Genomic DNA, 22,956 nt, shown 5'->3' with positions numbered 1-22,956 from the left:
TTCCACTGGGAATAAAAAAGCCCAAATTATCAGTAGAGTCAAATCTCCCAAATTTGCAAACTGTATTGATTACAAGTTTTCCAAAACCTATGGTGTGACTATAAAGAGATGAGCTACTCTAAAGATACTTATACCAATTCATCTAATTAACGAAGTCAAATTTCATGAAGGTGTATGACAATTTTATCTGTTGAGAGGCTCACTCAAAACCTACAGGTGTCTGTCCTTGGAACAATGGACACAAATGAAAAAACTCTAACTTCATTTAAAAGGGAATTCTCATACCTTGATGTATAAAATATAGTATATTACATTTTTTAAATATTTAAAATGCAAGGAGTGCCTGGATGGCACAGTTGGTTATGGTCTGACTCTTGGTTTTAGGTCATGAGCTCATGGTTATAAAACTGAGCACCCCCCCAAGCACAAAGTCATCTTGGGATTCTCTCCTTCTCCCTCCACCCCTTCCCACTTGTGCTCGCTCTTTCTCTCAAATGTAAGAAATTTAAAATACAAAACTGCAATAAAGCTGGAAAAAAAATAAGGACACATTAATAAAGCATCCACTAGGATGCCAGGTGCCCTAGTAAGAGGCCCCTGACCTCCTATGCTCCCTTCCACAACTCTGTAAATGAAGTATTACCCTCATTTTACAATGAGGAAACTGAGGCAAGAGAAGAGCTTACTGTATGAAGACAAAAAGAATACTGTGAATGTTTTTAGCAAAAAATGTCTATATTCATGTTGTAACTTGGCTTCCTCAGATGGCTTCAAACTTTTTCACTGTGTTCAGTGCTGTTAGACTGTACTTCCCTTGCAGGCAAATGTGAAACAAAATTTTCTATGCTTTTGACCACGGGCAGGCTGGCAAGGCACACTGAAGAGAGTTGTTCTTCAGTAAGTGTGAAAACTAGAATGACTCTTAATAATGTTGAAAGTGTAAAAACCATTATTTAAGATAACATACACCAAAAGAATATGAAAATATGCATTTATTACCAACAAAGTAGCATTTCCCACAGATTTTTTTCCCCAGTTACACACACACAGACACACACTATAGCAGGACAAAATTACATTTTTCACATACTAAAGATCCGTACTCCAAAGAAAGTAAGCGAATGTCCAAAAGACAATAAGAAAGCAGCAAAAAAAAAAAAAAAAAAAAAAAAAAAAAAAAAAACTTCAAACACTACAAATCTGAATAGAGACACTCTCCTTAGGCAAATGATGAGGATTTTTCGCATTAAAGATACCTGTCACCTTCAGGTTTTAAATATTTTATTCATCAAATCAGACTTGGTGTTTTTACATTTTTTGTGTAATTAGAAATCAACTTTTGCAGAAAATATATGAAGTTTTAAGTGGCTGAGTATATATAATGTGCTACACTTCTTATTCTCTTATGTTAAAATGATACATAATTTTTCCTTTACAGCTCAAAATCCAATGTAAAACCAAGTATTAACTTTGTCCAGTAGAGAAATATAAAATGCTTACAAACAAGTTATGGAAATAATTACTGCCATATGTAAACGGAAATGTACTTGATCGTTCCCCCCCTCCCCCCCAAACACACTCATCTTCAAGCTCCTTTTTCACACTGATAATCATTTTGCAGAAGTAAGATGACTGGCACTAATTCAGACAAAAAACTAATGACAGTAAGCACATATTAGTAAAGATATTTTGGTGGAAAACAAAGTATTAAACAACAAATATTTGGTAACAAGATCCACCTACTAGTAGGTTACCAAGTTTTTCAACTTTTACGTGAGTTGTTACACTAGTAAAAAATGTTATTTTAAAATATTTTCATAATACATGCATTAGGCTAAGAGTAGAAGGCTCTCTTAAAATTTTCTCAAGAAAAAAAATACCTTTTTAAAGAGAAAATATCCAGGTGAGAGGATATAGACTAGGGTTCATTATTTTTTTAACCTAATAATACAAATTTCCATGGCTAGTGATGAATATACGAAACAAACTGAATGCAATTCTTCAATTTATTCAAGCTACCAACTAAAAAATAATTTTGTCATTACTGGCATTGATCCAATTCAACTGTTCAGAGACATGTTCTTGGATTAGTCCAATGGATTTATTTTTTTAGTTTTGGCACTATTAGTGTAACTCAGAGGAACAAATGATTCTCATCTAATTCATTCTTGCTCCAAAAAAAACCAGTTTAAACTAGACTTTTTAAGACAATTGGGTAGGGTCAACACTGTAAGGAAGGACCTAAAAGTTCAGGTTCTAGAAGTATTGTGTTTTAAAACAAATCAATATTTCCCTCACTCTTGAAATAACACTGAAAAGTTTCAAATATAAATTGTAGAAACCAGTATATGAAATCTTAAGAAAAAATCCTACTAAAAATAATTATAAAAATGCTTTTAGAAATTGAAGATGTAAAATACAATTGACTTTAAATTAAAAAAACTAAACAAAACAAAACACCAAACCCACACACACTTTTCCAGGTTATTCTTTAAAAACCCTTATCACTTGATTTTTTCCTGTCAATCTTTTGGTTGCACATTGCATCATCTAGTGGCCACCTTGTGGCATTTCAAAGACTTTCCCCTACCATTTCTAAAGCCCAGTACATATTTCCCTTGAGATACTGATACAATTATAATGTCGTTTTGTAAAAAAATTTTTTAAAGGCCCATAAAATTCCATTTCCTGGTGAGATAAGGTAATCCTTCTTAATAGGAAGAAATAGATTTGTCATAAATAATTATTATACATTAGTCTAGACATTTCCATATTGATTCTCTTTTTAAATTAAATATTATACTGGGAGGACTTTAGCTGTAGAGTCCTCTTTAGACTCTGAAAGTAATTAAAGTGACTCTGGAATTAAAGCTCGGGATCACCAGGTCACCCACACTTCCTGTGCTGGGTCACCCCTTCCCCTGTACCTGTGATGTGAAACAGTGAATACCTTTTACCATGGGAACCCAATGACTCATAGGCAGAGAGCCAAGAACTTGAGCTCAACAGAAACTGAAGACTTAATTTCTACTGTCAGATGAGGCCCCCATAGAAAGAGTGACTATGGTCTCCATCCATCAACCCATTTGTATTTAACAGCAGGTTTCCAAAAATGACCCATCTCTTAGTCTTAACGAATCTTTTATTCAGGTGAGCCATACTGATAAACAGGATTTAACCAAAAATGCTCCGTTTCTGCTCTTTACTTTTATTGAGAAGGTTGAGTGAATGTGATACGGCGCCGCCGCCTTTGGAAAGCCTTTAAATTCCATCTGTTAGGTTCCAACATATGAGGACCATTGTAGACAAACAATACGGTCATCTTCTCAGAATAAGGAAGATTCTGCAGGAGCTGTAAGTGTTAGAACAGATGGTCCCACAATGCCATACGTTAAGAGACACAGTTTGCCAACCTTACATGTGTCAAGTCAAATGTTATTTCTAGTATGAAGTTCTCAATTCAATAAGATACCTGGCCAGACTACGATCCTTACTTGAGCTAGCACCTGGCCTAAAGAATCATCAACAAATGCCTTGTCAGCATTCCCAGGCCAAGTATGCTTCTACAACTTCTAGGCTGACCCTGGTAGTATGTCCTTCAGAATTTTCCTAGGATCCATACTTTAACTCATTTATCCACATATACTTCACAAGCAACTTGTATGGCCCATGAAAGATTGGTAGCCTGAAAAGTGTGTGACAGAGGGGTGGATTCATACACCAGGGTGTTTGGTAAACAATAGCGTGGTAAACATTCTGACTATTCCAGAGAGTAACAGGAAAAAAACAGATTATTCTATTCTATGAAAATGTGCATTTAAGGTGGGCTCTCCGATGAAATTTTTCATGACTACTTAATTTAAAAGGGAAATCTGATGATAAACACACCTTTGAGTGTATTGGTCTTACAAATTAGTTCTTGCACAAGATGTAACAAAAGAAAATTTCCTGCATAATGGTTCTAGCTTATGGAAAATTCTCCATAAGGATAATTAAGATCTGCCCTGCACCAGGGGACTGCTGTTGGGCAAATACAGAAGGGCAGGGCATCCTTGGGTCTTTGAGGAAATGAGGAGGGCCAGACTTCTAGGGTTATATTCTCCTGCCCCCCCCCCGCCCCTTTTTTAAAGTACTAAAAGAAGAGCCTCTCTAGATAAAAAGTGCCAAAAGCAGGGAGGAAATTTTGGTTCTAGAACATAATTCTATGCCTCCTACGTTTCTTTTTCCAATAATAAGGTTTCTGATTAAGTATGTCACTGGAACTTGTCCCCTTTATATAAATATTACTGAAATATTTTTAGTTCTGTTTTGGGGGAGTGTTTCTGCTCATTTATGGATCGGGCCATAATCTGCTCCATGATTAGACCACAGGGGACTTCTGAGTACAGAGCATGTGCAGATGTCTTATTACCCACCTTTGGTGTAATAAAGAAGTATTGAGATGTATTTTCTTTACAAGCAGTATTTACAACCATTTCAAACACTCTCCGTTCATTGATCGGGTCCATTCCCTAAACAATGACAACAATAATGATTACATTTCAATCTATTATAAGCTACACTAAAGCCCAAGTAAAAGAATAAGCACCACACCTGATTGATTTCATCAACTACTCTAAATGGACATCGATTAAGCTCCTGGAGCGCCATCAAGTACAACATGGTGGAAACACTTCTTTCACCTCCACTCTGATGGTGTGGGGTTAATTCGTGCAGCTGCGTACTGCTGCGAAATTTGACTCGAATTCGAATTCCATATTTATCATAGTCTTCCTGTAGAACAGTAAAAAGTTGTTGAAAGGTTACAGTTTTCTCCAGCAATTTTATAGTATTTGATGATAGACTGAATAAATCCATTAGAAGAGTTAGTTCCTTAAAGATCTCTAACAGCTTCGTAGACAGCAACTACTTCTTTGATACTTTATTTGTAAAAAAGGGAGGATCAGAATACTGCTTTACAGAGTAACTGGGAGGATGAAACGAGATAACGGACTTCTAAGTGCTTCGGCACAGAGCCCAGCACGTGCACAGTATATTATGAATTACATTTGTTACTACACTGTCTCTTAATTGTGTAACAAACCTAAAAAGTCTGTGGATGGCCTCACTATGGCAAAATCTATCTTAATAGAACTGAAAAGTGAAATAATGTTGACTATCCTTATGTCTCACTTCAAGCAGGTGAAGGAGTCATAGGGCAAAGTTCCTAAAGCACTACCTTGCTTTGTATCTATGTACAGAACGTACATGCAAGATTGCACACATGCTTGAAAGAAAATGATCTTTTATGGTCTTCATTTCTATCCTACGGAAAAAAACTTATTAGGGAAAATTTTCAACATACACAAAACTAGACACTAAAATAAGCTCAGTAAAATTACCAACTAGCCTCACTATTTTCCAATGATCTTAAAGCAAAGTCCACATTCACTTTACACATTTCTGATTCAAAATTATCTTACACCTACCATTTTGTAGTGCATTGTTCTAGTTTAAGGAATTAGTAACAAGTTTCCAAATATTTTCATTCCTGTGTACTCTTAAAATCTTGAATAAAAGAGGAAACCACTGATATTATACTGTATTTCAGTTACATTTGCCAATCTCTAAAGGACTCTTCTAATGAGGAGAATGGTAGATTTATATAGCAATTCATTCACAGCTGAATAACCATTACCTATCTGGATATAAAAAAGAATTTTAGTAAGGCTATAGTGACTTGTCTCATGTTGCAAAAAAAACAAAACAAAACAAAACAAAAAAAAACCCTGATGGACTCCCATAGGTGGTGTTTTCCTTCTCAAAGATTGGAGAGAGAGAATGAGCAAAGTAAGAGAGAGCTTAAGAGAGGGAAGGGTAGAGGGGGAGAGAGAAGCAGACTCCCTACTGAGTAGGGAACCCAACACAGGGCTTGATCCCAGAACCCTGGGATCATGACCTGAGCCAAAGGCAGATGCTTAACTGGTTTATTCAGGGTGCCTAGGTGGCTCGATTTTGTAGTTAGCAAATTTTCACAGGTATAACTCTAGAATAAACAAATAATTTACACAGACTTTTAGCATATAATTAAAATTACTTGCCAAGAAACATTTCAAATGCAATATTACCTCATTTTCTGTATGTAGATCAACTTCACCAGCACATTGCATGGAACTGAAAAAATTGCTGAATTTTTCATTAATTTTTTCTACGAGTTCTTTTAAAGGATTAAGCCACCTTTCTTTTACCTGCAAGCAAATCAATTCAACATAAAAGGGCAATTTAAAAGAAGTATTACTACGTTCTGACAGAAAATTGTCCATAAAACAAAGATCAATTTAGTCATGAGACCATACATGGCAGTTGTTCTTAGAAACATGTCATTTCAGTTTGCATTATTCTACATTCCCATATGATAAGCACGTGACAGAAAGAAAAGTTAAAGGTTAATGACCTGTGAAATGTTTTCCCTGTATTTATCCAGTTCAACCTTCTTTATCTTTAGTTCCTCAGTTAATTGCTCTATTTCTTCTTCTCTTTTTGTGTGTTCTTCAACAACCTGGCAGAGAAAAAATTATTTAAGAATCTGCCAAAGGATAACATTACAGGAAATTCTGCATCAATTAAAATACTAACTGAAAATATGCCAATTGTTGCATTGTTTGTACGCAATTTATGTTCTTCTACTAAACGTGTTTTTTTATCCTTGAAAAAATAGACACTGCAGTATTTCAGGTTAGCCCAATGATTCTTTTTATAAAGGAAAGGCACAGAACAGTGTGTTCCTTAGGAAGAGTCTATTTAAAATTCTAATAGATTCAGAATCTGGCATTTAAAGCACATTGTTCCTGCTGTCTGGCTTATTATTACCAAGAGCTCTAGTACAGAGTGGGAGGCGAGTGCTGGAAGGAGGTGTGCGTGCGCGTGCGTGGTGGGTGTGAGGAAGGGGGCAGTGGTGCTTGCGGGAGGCAACAGGGCAAGTAGCATACTGTAGGATTCAGTCCCGTGAAGCAAGAAGCTCTTGATCTTTCTTCAGTTAATAAAGCGTCAATTTCATCCAATGTGTTTGGAAGATCCTGGAAAGCCTAAAGAGGGAAAAAAAAAACAAAGGTCTGTTATTACAAGCAGTCCAGCAGAAGCAGTTCTGTTTGAACAGTTAAGTGTTCTGCTGAGTAAGTATCTACTATGTGTTCAACAGCATGCTAGCATACAAGGAATCAGAGGAATTCAACAGGGGTTTTTGCCTTCAAAAAGCTTCCACTTTATACACTTAGTAACACTGGTAACACCTTAAGGCCGAGTGTTGGTGCTGAGTATTAAAGTTCTATCCTACAGCTACAGGGAGTTACGGGGGAGGAAGGGATACCAGTTCATGCTGGAGAAACTACAGAGAGTTAAGGGAAAGAAGAGGCCTCAATTTCATCTTGGGGCCTGCAAGCAAGTAGCTGGGGAAAAGCGAGGCAGAGGGAGAGGAGTGTGGAGAACAGAAAGAGCGCTGCATACCATGGGGGGTGAGGAGTTGTGTCCATTTGGAATGGTGGGTACTTGCTGAATTGGTAGAATGGGTCCAGAATATGTGGGGCATTGAAAGAGAGCAAGAAGTTAGAACTTTATACTGTACTTATGAAGAACGACAAAAGCATCTTAAGAATCCAATTACTTCGATGGTAGAATTTCACCACAGCATGGCTGACCCTCCAACAACGCAGGGTTAGGGGACCGCCCCCTCGCCCCCACCCGCCGTGTAGTCAGAAATACACATCTAACTCCCAGTAGTCCACTGCTGCCTGCAGGCCTCAGCGATAATATCAACAGTGAGATAACACGTACTTCGTAGGTTACGGGTTTTATATACTGTACACTTATGGTGAACTTGACAAAAGGAAATATTAAGAAAAACACAAGAGAAAATACATTTAGTGCTGTATTTATTGAAAGAAATTGCCCTGTGGTCTGGGGCAATTTCTAGAAGTGGCCCCGTGCAGTTCAGCCCATGTTGTTCGAGGGTCAACCGTACTACCTTCTGAGCCCTGACAGAGAAGTCGGCACAGGCGCTTTCCTGTCTGAGGGGGAACCTGCAACGCTCAGACAAAAGATGCTCATACAAAATGCATCTTGACACTCTGAAAAAGGTCCTGAAGTATTACATTAATCTAATACTTCAATCTTAAGGTCTTTTAACTATTTCTGAAAGCCTAGAGAAGTTGAATTGCTCTCTCTAGTCAGCATCTGCTGCTGCTCTGACGTGACTGCTGAGCTTTCAGCCTGTGCTGCGCACGTGCATGGGTCTTCACAGGCTCCCTAACAGGCGTCTTCAGGTGGAGATGGTCCAACAGAAAGATTCCTGTCACCCACTCTACCCACCAATGGGGGCAAACCTAGTTCTCCTTCAGTCAATGGCAGAACATAGGGGGTGGTTCTCCCTCTTGCCCTTCTCCTGAAATCCATTAGCCAGTCCTGCTGTCACGAAAAGATCCTCAGGTCGGCAAACTTCCCTTTCCAGTGCTCCTACCCTGCTCCATGCCACTTTTCCCTTTGGCCTGGCCCGAAGCAATCCTCTTCTAAATGGCCTCCTTGCTTTCATTCTTGGGTCCCTCCTCGAGTCTCCGCCTGGCAGGCAGAGGGGGCTCCTACATGCCCACACCAGTCCCATCACTCCTCTCTCTGATCTTCTGGTGGGTTCTGTCTCCACGTACAATCCAAACTCCTTCCATGGGCTTAAGGGGCTGCATGATCTGACTCCTGCCTGCCTTTGGGCCTGGATCATAAGGTCTTAGCCAGACTGAGATTGCTTCCTTCATGTGAAACCTGCCCTTGTGTACTTCTACCTCAGGGACTTTGTATGGAGCTGTTTTCTCTGCCTGGAAAACTTTACCCTCCAACTCTTACTTGACTAATTTCTTTTCTGCATTCAGGAATCCTCTATAATAGTATCTTCCCAAAGGAGGCTTCCTGACACTATCCTCTTACCTTGTTTCTTCTTAGCACCTCTTGATAGCCAACATTATCTGCTTTTTAATTCATTTATCTGCTCCACCCTCCAGACTAGAATATAAATTTCAGTAGAGAAGTATGTGTTTTGTTCAATGCCTGATACATCAGTAATGTTTTTAATATGTGAATTATCTTCTAATTTTCTTTCAAAAACAATACAACTTATCAAGAGTAGACTAATCCTACGCGCTGAAAAAAAAATTGGTACAGATCTTGTGCTACTATTTATTTTATGATGATTCCATGTACTCTAGAGAAGTTCTAATATATTTTTAGAAATAGCCACCACTCAGTTCGTCTTTTCTATGTACCTACTACATCCCTATTATGTGCCTAAATAGAACCATTTTCTATGGTGTAGTTGATCTAACAGAGTAAGATCTTTGAGGATTTGAAAATCATAATCCAAATGGTTCCCCCCACCCACCATTTCATTAGGTATTGAAAGAGATGGGACATGAACTACTGAAATAGGGAAATACACATTATCTATTCAAATTAAGATAAAATACCTTATCTAAAAATTCATTTTCTACTTTTAATTTGACATTGTTTTGAGAGTTGGTATGATCCCCACTCGTCAGATAACAGAGCCACGGGGCCACATAATTAGTGGTGGAACGTGGACTAGAGGGCAACAACTCCTTGTACTAACTGAACAATATGTCAGCACAGAAAACAAAGGGAAGGAGGAAAGGCTCTTTTCTCCTTTTCTCACCAGATGTTAGCCCTAAAGATTCAGGTCCCGCTTAAACCTAAATATGTTAACTTCCAGAAAAACCTTTTCAGTTTGCCTTTTTCTAAACATCCCTTCTATTTACTATTTCTTATATGCCAATTACCAATGCTACATTTCCATAAAGAACTACACCCCATCCCCTGACCCTACGTCTTAAAGGGAGTTTGGAGAAAAAAAGCCTCTTATTGGAAGAATGAATGTTACAGAACTGAGAACTATGCAAGGGGATAGCTGTGCTTTAATAACTTTAGGACTAAGCGAAGATGGAGGGATGCCCAGGTTTGAATACAGGAAAGAAAATCCACTATGCACAATGACTTTACATACATATTCAGTTTAAAAATGGGGGGGTGGGATCCCACAATTCCTTATGGCACGTTGTGTTTCTCAGGGCCCATTACAATGCCTAACACACTTGAAGCGGATAAAGAAGGTGCGCAGCATGTGACCTTGCAGCCTTATACACTTGTTATACTTACTGTCTGGTATTCTTGAGGAACTGTCTGCTCTGCACCCAGGTTACATACTTGCCTAGCTCTCTTCATCAGCTCCTTGCATTTCTGCAATAATCTCTGTCGACTTTCATCCAGCTCAATGAAATGTTGCTATTGCAAGAAAAAGAATTGACCATTTTTATGCTATCATTAGATCAGTGAGCTACTTGCTCAAATGAGCAATTCACAAGCATGCTTTGGGGACATTGTGGATTCAGTCCCAGAGTACCTCAATGAAGCAGCCATCACACGAAAGCAAGTCAAATGAATGTTTTAGTTTCCTAGCACATGTAAAAGTTACATTTACCAAAATGTGGTCTAATTGTGCAAGGGCATTATATCTTAAAAAAAAAAAAAAAAGTACATACATTACTTAAAATATACTTTATTGCTAAAAAATGCTGACCACTATGTGAGCTTTCAGCAAAGCGACTCATTGATCACAGGTCACCGTAACTGATACAATAATGATAAAATATACAACATCTGAAGTTTAGTGAAGTGAAGAATACAGAACGAGGTAGGCCTGTAGATCAATGACTGAATACAGGGAAGCAAAAGCATCTAAAAAACCATACCTCAAAAATCATGACAGCTATTATTAGGAAGATTAAGTTTGAACTTAAATTTTAAAATATACCAGCATATCCTATGGCTATGTTCTGCGCCATAGTTCTCTGAAGAGCTCTGAAATTTAAATTTGCTTTTTTCTTCAACAGTTTAAGCTATATATAATTATACTCTAATACAATTTGAAATACACAGTCTGTAGGCTTCCTGTCTGAACACTCAGCATCTGAATGTAAAGAGAACCTGTAAATAGTGTTTGGTAACTGTCCCACTGCCTTTCATATAGTTATCATTTATTCATGGACCCACTCATTCCTTCACCAGATAATTACTGAGAATCCATGGAATGTCAGGATTTTATTAGGCACTCAACACAGAAAGTTGAAAAAGGAGAAAAGACAAAATTATTATCATTAAAGAAACAGCTCTATTTATTGAAAGCTTATGTGCTGTATGCTTCACACAGGACGCCCTTATTTCTCACAATACTGTACAATGCTATTATTCCCCATTTTGCATATTAAAAAAATAAAGCATCTTGTCCAACCTCACAAACTCAGTTGCAGGCTGTCAGGATTCACAACCATGCCTGCTTCTAGAACTCATGCTCTCCTTCTTAAGCACCATGGATGGCCCTTGGACAGGGCTGGACAGATGAAAGCAACGCCTGGTGGGGGAGGGTACAGGAAGGCCAGAGGGGTCACAGAAGCTATGGCAGGTGAATGGTCTTCAAGAACAAGTAAGAAAGAGATTACTAGGGAGGCTACAAGTAGCAGAACAGATTCCCAGCATTAGCATCCTAATTACAAATGTAAGGGCAGGGAAGCCTCCCTGGAGGCTTATTTAGGGAACAAGTAATCTACCATAGTTGGAGGAGAGGTAAGATTGTACAAAATCAGAGTGATAAGGTAGGCAAGAGCCAGATGACAAGTTTCATTTGTAATGAGGAGGGCATCATGGAATGCCTTCTGTGGGCCAAGCTTGTTATATGTTAAGTCCTCTAATCCTCATTGCAATCTTAGAGAAATGTATTATCTTCTTCATACATGGCTTAGAGGTATTAAGAAACTTCCTCAAAGTTATAAAAATACCAAGTGAACAGGTTCCTAAGAAAACAGGTCCAGCTTACTCTTTCCACTAAACCTCAAACTTCAGTCTGCACCAGAGAGGTGCGGGAGGGGATGGTGAAGATGATTAAAACAGTATTGATGCCCAGCCACAAGGCAGATGTATTTACTCATTAAGATCTCCTAGGGCAGAGGCCTGCACATGTGTATTAACAAGATCCTCAGGTGATTTTTATGCATACAAGTTTGATAGCAGGGATCCCTGGGTGGCGCAGTGGTTTGGCGCCTGCCTTTGGCTCAGGGCACGATCCTGGAGACCCGGGATCGAATCCCACGTTGGGCTCCTGGTGCATGGAGCCTGCTTCTCCCTCTGCCTGTGTCTCTGCCTCTCTCTCTCTCTCTCTCTCTATCGTAAATAAAAAAATAAAAGATAAAAAAAAAAAAAAAAACAAGTTTGATAGCAAATGCGCTAAACTAAGAAAAAAGTAAAGGAATTCCTGGACTGAACTGAAAATGCAAAGCCAGCCCAATACTCATCACTTGCTATTATGGTTCTCTAAGCCTGAGACAAATAGAGGAAAATGTTAAAGATTCCCCATCACCTCTGCTTCGCTCTCAGGGCCAATCACACAGAGGCAACTGTAAGGGCCAGAAAGAGACCAGAGGCAACTTTAAGTGCCAGAAAGAGACCACACACTTCTAGACTCTTCCATTTCTGCTTCATACTCCTCTGGGCCTTGCCAAACAAAGCACCAGAATGTTATGGCAAAGAAATACGTGTGGGCCTCTGGGCTTGGGAGGACCTCACTGAACAGTTGCCTTCCAATGAATGGCATCGATCTAATTAAATCTTTATCAGAGAAAACTGTTCTTTCTGTATGTATGTGTTTGTGACACACTTCTTTAAACGGTGCTGGTTTTCTACCTACTCTAAACCATAATTCGTATTATTGAGTCTTTTTGGCCCGGGGTAGGGGAGGGGTGGGTAACGATAGGAAAGAAAGAGAGCCTACCATTACCTAAGATAATGTTCTATAGTCACGCTAATGAAAAAGGCTTTGTTAACAATTCTGCTTAGAGTCTAGCCTTTAACAGTTAACAGACAACAGAAACTCTTCATCTGTGGGAGACCAAGAGAGGAAAAGGCAAACTGACAAACTGTGCCCCACCGACATCTCAGAAAGGACTATTCTATGAGTATATATTCCGAAAGAATAAGTATCCTTTTTTCTGAAATTCTGAGCACATTCAATGGTCCTGAAAGGTGTATAGTGACATTGAACATGGAAAAGCTTCTCTAAGAGGGCCCTCTAGTGATAGAAAGCAGAACTACTCACAGAATTTCTTAATATAATTGCATGTTTTATGTAAAATTAACACAGTAAATATTTAACAATTAGTCAAATGACAATGATTTTCTGTATGAAAGGAATGTGAGCTTTTACTAAAACAGTAGTTGTAAATAAAAGCATTACTTCAATTTTCCTTTAAAACAAGCCTCAAATTTCATACCAATAGATTTCAAGTTCACATGTTAACTTTATTTTAGTACATACACATATTTTAGAAATATGAAAAGTAATCTTTTAATATCAACTTGAAATTTAAAGATAGTGGTCTTGACTTTTTACTATTCAAAATAACAAATTCTAATAGTGAGCCATTAACAAATGGCAAGAATACTGTTTACTTGTTAAATGACCCTCCTTCTCCCCAAATCTATTTCCCTTAAATAAACAAAAGGTTCCTGAAATTGTTTTGCGGGACAGAGGGAAGCAGGCAGCTAGAGAAGAGAACGTTAGATGGAAGCACAGAATTTCTAAATTTAGTGTGAGGATAAACACAAACAATTTCTAATTCTTGTAACTAATGTTAATTCTGATATAAACCTATACTTCTGAAGGAAACCCTGGTTTCATGCTAGGCAGTGCACTAAGCATTCTGATATATATTAAATAGAATTATCACATCACAATACCCATTCTCAGGCAGATAGATGTTTTAATACCTATGACCAGAGATAGACAAGAGACACTGAGTGGGATCAGGAAAGCAGCACACGACTTAAAAACCTCAACCAAGTAACAGGTATATTCATCTGTATCCACCTTTATATTCAGGTTTACATGTTTATTAACTTGTCCTAAAAATACTTCAGGCACAGTTAACAAACTAACACTTACAACTACCTGCCTTTCTCTGAGGATATGTTAGGGGCCTGGAATCCTCTTGCCCTCTTTGCCTTCCAGTCTGAGGACACATCAGAATCCATGGTAGTTAATCATCCTTAAGTTCCCTCATGGATACAACCCCCACTGACACAAGTCAGTCCTCTCTAGTTAACTTGTTTCCATGATCAGCGTCAAGGACAAAAATGGGGAAGTGATAGTAATGGTTCCTTAGTGCAACCTGCCATGTGTTCAAAGGGACAAGTAGGGGGAAAAACACTATTTTTTCCTTGTTTCAAACGAAGTAGGAGAGCAAGAAAGAATAGTAAGAGCATCTGTGGGTAAAGGACAGCAACCAGAAGAAATAAGAACAAAAGAAAGTGAACGATGACAGGTGTATTCTGTATAATTTCATTCGTCCTTGATTATTTCAAAAGTGTAGTTAGGGACGATGGTCAGTCAGCAACAAACACTTACTGAGTACACTGTGCAGGAAATAAAAGAACTTTCCAAAAGGGATGCATAAAACAATTTTCAGATCAACTAGTGAAAAAAAGAAACAGAATGGTACCAAACACTGCTGAGGAAATGCAAAATATAGTCAGGGAGTATCAGGTAAGATCATTATGGGAAAACCTGTCAAGGGCTGTACGCACACAAGTCTTTGCTAGTGGTTAAGAGGCTGAGAAGTGAGTGGCTATTTCCAGGTAACAAAATCTAAAGGGACAAGCAGCTAACCACAGATTATTTCTTTGGACAGTGTAAGGTGGCCGTCTTTATAAAAAATTAGTGATTCAAAAACTGAAAACAAACCTTTCTCCCTTCACTCTGTTCTAATATTCCTGCTGCTACTAACAAAATGGATCACAGGGGAATAGTTGTCAGTTTACACCAAATCTTAGTATGTCTATGTGAACAAAAGCTGCTGGAAGAGCAGCTCTACGTCAAGAGTGGGCTGAAGTTTGGGAGAATATTTACCCCAAAGCCTGTCAACATGCACAAACCTACAGTCTTCTTAAGCTTATTAATGTTTATTCAAAAATACAAGTTCAGGCACAGAGATCCAGTACTGTATCATGTGACTGGACTTACTCCATATAGTACAGGCATGATGGGTCAATTTCTCCATGAACTCTTTTCTGTAATAGCACTTCCTACACTCCATAACCAGGTTCACAGGCTCACTCAGTGACACAACTGTAGCATGGGCTCTATAATTATTCACCAACAAAACACACGAGGGCAAAGGGCTTCACTCACACCCCGTGAAATAAACCCAGATGAGGCCCTCTGGGGAGCTAGCTCTGTACCCAGCCCCCACAGCTCCTATCAGGGCTGTTTCCACTGAAAGATACTACTATAGTTTACTATTACACAACAGGAAAGTTTCTGAAAAGTCAGGTACAATGTGACTCGTGTATAGACCCTGCCAGAGTACAGCAGACTCAGAGAAGAATGGATGACAAAGGGTACAAGGGGACTTCAAATACAGGACAAGCTTTAAAAATATACAATTATGGCCAGATGTTACATTTGTTAGGGGTAAGGACATGTGGAAGCTACATTACTCCTCCTACTCGAATGTACCTTTAAAATTTCATACTTGAAAATACTGCAAAAAAACTTTAGTAAAACAAATGATAAACTCCGAAGTTTTGGGCAGCCCTGGTGGCTCAGCGGTTTAGTGCCACCTTCAGCTCAGGGCGTAATCCTGGAGACCCGGGATCGAGTCCCAGGCCTGCATGGAGCCTGCTTCTCCCTCTGTCCCTCTCTCCCTCTCCCTCTGTCTCTCGTGAATAAATAAAATCTTAGAAAAAAAAAAAAAAACTAAGTTTTTAAAGAGTTTTTTCAGCTTTGCAGTGTAACTGGTGAATAAGCTGCACGTAAAGTATACAACTTGGTAAGTTCTGATGATCTTATACAACAGTGAAACTATCATCCCCAGTGTAACAAACATATCACTTTCAACTCTACATACTCCTCCTTGACCTACCCCACTGTATCCTCCCCCAGGCAACTGCTGATTTATGTCTGTCACTAGGCATTCTACTAGAATTCTAGAATGTCACTCGGCATTCCGTAGAATTTCATATAAAGGGAATCAGAGGGTTTTTTTGGTCTGTCTTCTATCACCAGCATAGCTGAGATCCATCATGCTGTGTGTCTCAGTAATTCATTCCTTTCATTCCTTTTATTGGCTGAGTAATATCCTGTTGTGTGGATATACCATAATTTGTGGCTTAACCACGGCTGGACATTTATTTCCAGTCTCTACCTATTACAATATTGCCACACATTCTGTGCCGGTCTTTCATGGACAGTGAAATGTGCCTTTCATTTGGGTAAATACCAGGAAAGGAATGGCTGGATCAAAATATACAGCAGGCATATTTTTTAGCATTTAAGAATCTCTCTAATGGTTTTCCAAAGTGGTTGCACACTTGAAATCTCTAGTACCAGTATATACGTGAGCTCCAGCTGCTCTACATCCTCACCATCACTTTGGTACAAAGTTTGTCATGCTAGTGGGTCTCTGATAGCTCAATATAACTTTAATTCACACCTCCCTACAATAAAGTTCAGCATCTTTTCATATGCTTATTTGCTGTCTATTGTATTTTCTTTAGTGAAGATCACATTAAAATCTTTTGCCCGTCTTCTGACTGGGTTGTCTTCTTTGTGTCAATAGTTGTTTAAGAGTTCTTTCTGTGGTATCTGTAGGGTCAGCAAACTTTTTCTATACAAGGCCAGCAGGTAAGTATTTTACGTGTGGAGGGCCGCAAACTATCCTGTATTTCTTTTTTAATCCTTTGAAAATGGAAAAAGCATTAGCCTGCAGAGACTTTATACAAGCAGTCGTTAGGCTCGATAAGGGCCCCAGGAAGAGCCCTTCATCTTGATACAAGTCCTTCGTCAGGTGTTAGGTGCTGCAAATATATTGTCCCCGCCAGTCTCCAGCCTGCTTTTTTTTAACAGCATCTATTGAAAAGTTAATTTTGTTGAAGTAAAACTTCTGATTCCTTTTGCCTTATAGTTCATGCTTTTTGTGTTTCAATTTCCCCAAAACCAAGATCACTAAGAATTTCTTATCTTTCCTGCAAAAAGCTTTTAGCTTTAGTTCTTACATTTAAGTCTATGATCCATTTATATATGGTATGAGGTAAGGGTTGTGGCTCATTTTTTGTACACCACTCTTCAATTGTTCTAGCACTATTTGTTAGACTATTCTTTCTCCATTGAATTGCCTCAGCTATCTATGCCAAAAAAACAATTGACTATGTATGTGTGAATCTATTTCTGGGTTCCCTATTCTGTTCCACAGAGCCATATAGGTCTATTTTTACACCAATACAATAATGTCTTCATTACTGCAGCTTTATAATAAGTCTTAAAATTAGGAAGGGTGAGTCATCGAACTTGTTCTTTTTCAAAGTTCTTCTAAGTCTACTGCATTTTCGAATAAGCTTGTCAATTTCTAAAACCCTTGCTGGGAATTTTATTGAATATATATATTTGGGAGAGAACTGACAACAAATCCTGAACCTTTGATCCATGAACATAATCATTGTCTCCATTTATGTAAGTCTTATTTTAATTTCAGTAAAACTTTGTAGTTTCTTATAAATATATCCTTAAGCACTTCCTATTTTTGAAGCTATTGTACATGGCATTTTTTAAAATTTGGTGTGGAGCCAACTCAGGGTTTGCACTCAAGAACCCAAGCTAACGCCTGAGATGAGATTAAGAGTCAGATGCTTAGTAAGGCACCCCGCAGAGTATTTTTAAACTTTCAAATGCCAATTGTTCACTGCTAGTAGACGGAGCCACATCTGATCCTGAAACCTTGCTGAATGCACAGATTCTTTAAGATTTTCCACAGAAATCTGTTGGTCTGAAGTAGACAAGTTTTTGTTTTTTCTTCACTGCACTGGCTAGATACTCTTGTACAATGTGGAACACAACTGATTAGTGAGCATTTTCCTTGTTTCCAATCAGTAGGGGAAAGCTTTCATTCCTTCATCAAGGAGTATATGAGCTAATGGTTTTGGGTAAATGCCTTTTATCAGATGTATAAAATTTCCTTGTATTCCTAGATACACGAAGTTTTTATCATTAAAGGGGTGCTACACTTCAGCAAATGTTTTTCCTCTGTGTATACTTAAGATGATCATCTGATCATCTGGTTTTTCTGTAGTCATTCACATGATTACACTGATGAATTTTCAAACATTAGATCAACCTTTGGGATACACACTGGGATAATAAACTCACTTGGTTAGGATGTTTTACTCTTTTATATAGCACTGGACTTCAGTTACTAACTTTTTAAAAGAACTATGGAAAAAAAAAAAAAGAATTATGAGACATACTGGTCTGTAGAGTTGCTGGTTTGGATATTAGGAATACTAGCCTCATACAATGTGTGAAGAAGTAACCCTCACCCCACCCCCCCACACCTTTTGAAGACTCTAGGTAGAACCTCTATTAATTCTTCCTTTTCAGGCTTGGTGAAATTCACCAGTGAAGCCTCTGGATCTGGAGTTTTCCTTGTGGGAAGGTTTTTAAGTACAAATTTAATTTCTTTAGTAAATATGGGGCTAATCTAATTAGGTCTTCCTTCAGGGACTTTTGATATGTTGTGGCTTTTCAAAAGTGTGCCCATTTCTTCTAAATTGTCAGGTTTACTGCCAGAAAGTTGTTGACCATATTCTCCTAATACTCTTTTACCATGTGTAAGACCTGCAGTGCTATGCTCTATTTCCTACTGGGTTCCTCTTCCCTAAAGTGTGGCCTAAAAACTCTCCTGGCAGTAAGCTAAGGCAATCACAGGGATCACCTTGCACTGTTTTCCCTCTTCTCAAAAATCACCATCCTGTGCTGCCTGTTGTGTCTGAAAATCACTACTTCATATATTTTGTTCCATCTTTTAGTGGCTTAAAGTGAGATAATACTTATGACCCCTATTATTTCATGATGGTCAAGAATGGAAACTTTTTATTTTTTATTATGGAAAACTTCAAACATACACAAAGTAGAATATAATAAACCTTCATGTACCTATCATCTACAATTCTAGATCCTCATGAATAAATAAAATCTTTAAAAAAATTTAAAAACCCATACTACAGCTATTAGAAAATGTTTAGTTACATAACCTGTGTATATGAATTTACTTTTTAACTGTAGGTTTCACCAAAATCAAAATATAATTAAATACTTCTGATGACAATTTATCATCTAAATTGAGATCTAATTATAAAATAGAGTACTCTGAAGACTTGAAACTCGTAGTTTTACAACAGTGGTTCTGAAATGGGAGCAGTCTTGTTCCCCAGGGTACATCTGGCAACATTGTCACAACTGCAGTGGGGAGGGGTATACTGCTGGTATCTAGCAAGTAAAGGCCAGAAATACTGCATTCTACAATGCACAGCACAGCGCCCACAAGAATTCTCCAGTGTAAAATGTTGACAGTGCTGATGTCGACACACCCTTGTTCCAGAGGCTTAATCAGACTGAATTTTTTTCACAAAATAATTTCATGTTATGTCTGTGGGAATACATATAAATATCTGGTTATTTTTTGGTGATGTTAGCAGCTAATGTGATCCACTGATTCATTAGCAGCTGCAAAGTGGTGATATTCTAATACTAAAATTCCCTCTGCATTTATTATCTGAAATGCTCCTGTAAAGAGGAACTTCTCTTATATTTGTTTATCCTAAGTAATAGTTCACATAGGAAATTCTGGATTGTAGAATTCTTTGCCATTTTTCAAAATAATGAGCTCGTTCTCCAATATCCTCCAAAGGTGACCAATATTACTATTTTTAAGTATATTTATAATTCCATAAATATAGAGACTTTTGAATAGGTATTTTGGATTTTTGATTTAAAAAAAAATCCCTTGGGCTTATCATCCTCTTATTTAAACCTTTCTCGATCTCTTCTCTTAGATGTACCCCTCACATTCTGCACCATATTGGAACTTGGAAATAATCTTTTTTTAAAAGATGAGTTACACATCCTTTTATACTTAGTGACAAGATTGATGTTTGGCCTTAGTTGTTTTTTTTTGTTTTGTTTTGTTTTTTTAACATTTTATTCATTCATGAGAGGCAGAGAGACACAGACAGACAGAGACAGAGGGAGAAGTAGGCTCCCTGTGGGGAGCCCAATGTGGGACTCGATCTCAGGACCCTGGGAACACAACTTGAGCCAAAGGCAGATGCTCGACCACTGAGCCACCCAGGTGCCCCAGTTCTGCCATTTTATGTCATATTTATTTTTGTGGCAAATACACATAAGTAAAATAATCTTTAATGATCTGTTTTATCTCCCTCCCCTTTTCTTTGTGTATCTTTTGGTATTTAGGAAAGTTTACACAAATACTTTATATAATGTCCTATGTCCTTTATATTTTATTTGGAATAGTGTCTTTTGGTTCCCACTATAAATATTGAAATTCTCCCTTATTTCTGTCTCCCAAAGCACCCACTCTGAAGTATTATCCTTTTATTTCCTGATAATACCTATCGGACAGTCAGGAAGTATATTCTATTTTACTTCTGTTGTCTCTCTTCTCCCATTTTTAGTGCTGCGTGTTAGCTACAGGGTCAGCCTTCTAACCATGTACTACCAAGTTTACTGTCTCCTTAGTGTACCACACGGTTCTAGTTTCAGTAAGCAGCATTCTTCTGCAAAGTAGTTTAGTCTGGTTCACAGGACCTGGACCACCACAGCACCATCCGGCTTTCTAGGACCTGCAGTCACCTCCCACTTTCAGCTGTTCTCAAACTGATCTGAGCTTTCCACAGTTAGTGGGGCCTCCCTTTAGAGAGGAGAACCTGTTGGTGACCTCCATTTTTGGGTTCTCTGAGCTCTCCCTCTGTTTACCACATACTTACCGATAACACACTAGTTGTACCGCTGTTGCCGCTGACTTAATCTTACCCACTGATATGCTGGAGGTTCATATGTGTCATGTAATAAAGAATTGGGCTTTTGTCCCTGGTTTTTGGGAAGGAAACTCTAAACCCTAGGAATCTTCTGAGTGATAGGAATGTCTATTATTCATGAGCCCGCCCCCTTGGATCATACCTACGTTCAAGCTTAGAAGAGGACCTAAGAGCTTGAGGGGACTCAAGAGACAATGCCAAAAGGCAAATTATGTGATCAGAATGTCGGGGCATTGAGTCCTATGATTATCGTGACTTACTCTTGAGCCTTCAGGGGAGAGGGGGAGAGCCTGAAGGGCAGGCTTGTTGAGTCTGTGCCCTTAACCTGAACAGTCTAATGCTAACACTGGGTGGTCAGTGGGAGAGTATACTGCAGTACAACAACAGGGGAGCTCTGAAACTTAGTTTTGTTGTATACATTATCCATGAGTTTGTGGTCATTATCCTAGTTGCTCTTCTATTTTTAAGAAAGGATTTGGAAGACTTAAAAACTATGCCACTGTCACCACTTCTTTTGCCAGTTCGCCCTTGCGATTTTCGTTAACTTTAGAGCATCCCGTTTCACCCCCTGCACACTATTTTAATATTATTTCACAGATCGATATTAACGGAAGTTTAAACCACCAAAACTGTACACCTAGGTCAGAATTAGTGTTGATTATAACTCATCTGCGGTTTATTTTATGATATGTACAAGCTGCAATAAAAGCTACTAGATGCTACCTGTTAATAGTGTGACTGTAATTTAGATGGGCTAAGGGAACACAGAGGAGACTTTGTCGAGTGACTACATAAGACTCTAATTATTACCATACCTCCCCCATCAAGTAACATAAAATACATAGTACACTGTTTCAAAGATGCTTCCTCATCAGCAAAATGCATTAATTCATAAACTAAAGAGCACATAACAAAATGCATATTCTAAGTGCTAGATACAGGTTTTCAAACCAGGTCTAAGGCTAGAACCACCCTATCATAAAAAATAAAAGCAAAAACCGTACCTCTGTTATACGAAGTTGTGATGAAGCAGCCATGTAATCTGATTCTAATTTGTTCTTCTCAGAGATCACTGTAGTATTTTGAAGAATTAAATCAACTTTTTGTATATGCAAAGAAGTACAAATCTAGGAACAAAAAAGCCCTAAAATTTTAATTTGTTTTACAACTAAGAAAAAGTTTTTTAAAAAAGTATAAACCATGAGAAAAAGGAACATTTTTTTTAATGTGACTGATACCTCAAATAGTTCTTTTTACAACTACTTCTTACAAGAGAATTTTTAAATGTTTTTCTGTGCTTAATTGCATCATCTGGAATAAAATAATTTAGCTTAATGACGGCTTTTTTTTTTTTTTAAAGATTTTTTTTTTAATTTTTATTTATTTATGATAGTCACAGAGAGAGAGAGAGAGAGGCAGAGACACAGGCAGAGGGAGAAGCAGGCTCCATGCACCAGGAGCCCGACGTGGGATTCGATCCCGGGTCTCCAGGATCGCGCCCTGGGCCAAAGGCAGGCGCCAAACCGCTGCGCCACCCAGGGATCCCTTAATGACGGCTTTTAACTAATTTATTAACCTATAAGGAGAAATGTCAAACAAAGCAAGTTAAAATTGATAGTAAAAATCTTAGAAGAGGTTTTTTTTTTTTTTTTTTTTAAATTTATTTATGATAGTCACAGAGAGAGAGAGAGAGACAGGCAGAGACACAGGCAGAGGGAGAAGCAGGCTCCATGCACCGGGAGCCCGACGTGGGATTTGATCCCGGGTCTCCAGGATCGCGCCCTGGGCCAAAGGCAGGCGCCAAACCGCTGCACCACCCAGGGATCCCCTTAGAAGAGTTTTTAAGAAAATGCCTTACCTTTACAAAGTTTGTTAATTCAGTAACAAGTTTTGCTTTTTGAACATTTATTTCTTTGATTTTGGTACTTGCTTTTCGCTCTTCTTCTTCAAGGTTGCAAGTATCCTGTTCCATCAGCTTTAAACTGC

At 38.3% G+C, this 22,956-nt stretch overlaps 1 protein-coding gene across 3 annotated transcripts in view; it reads right to left on the bottom strand.

Moving 5' to 3' along the window:
- Positions 1-974: 974 nt before the first annotated feature.
- Positions 975-22,956, bottom strand: part of SMC5 (structural maintenance of chromosomes 5) — an 86,888-nt gene continuing 64,906 nt past the window's right edge. For 2 of the 3 annotated variants that reach the window (XM_026001562.2, XM_072762407.1), the window contains 10 exons: positions 22,829-22,952; positions 21,975-22,097; positions 10,192-10,317; positions 7,483-7,527; positions 6,969-7,064; positions 6,434-6,538; positions 6,108-6,227; positions 4,594-4,773; positions 4,416-4,511; positions 975-3,352 (listed from right to left, as the gene is read on the bottom strand). In XM_026001562.2, coding sequence (XP_025857347.2) covers positions 3,209-3,352; positions 4,416-4,511; positions 4,594-4,773; positions 6,108-6,227; positions 6,434-6,538; positions 6,969-7,064; positions 7,483-7,527; positions 10,192-10,317; positions 21,975-22,097; positions 22,829-22,952 — 1,159 coding nt within the window. In that variant the 3' untranslated portion in view covers positions 975-3,208. The remainder of the gene's footprint in view (positions 3,353-4,415; positions 4,512-4,593; positions 4,774-6,107; positions 6,228-6,433; positions 6,539-6,968; positions 7,065-7,482; positions 7,528-10,191; positions 10,318-21,974; positions 22,098-22,828; positions 22,953-22,956) is intronic. The other variant, XM_026001563.2, reaches the window with a different exon arrangement.

This window comes from Vulpes vulpes, chromosome 1 (genome assembly GCF_048418805.1).
Source record: "Vulpes vulpes isolate BD-2025 chromosome 1, VulVul3, whole genome shotgun sequence".
In the NCBI taxonomy this organism is placed as follows: domain Eukaryota; kingdom Metazoa; phylum Chordata; class Mammalia; order Carnivora; family Canidae; genus Vulpes; species Vulpes vulpes.
The sequence above is the reverse complement of the archived record's forward strand: the minus strand, read 5'-3'. Positions and strand labels throughout refer to the sequence as shown.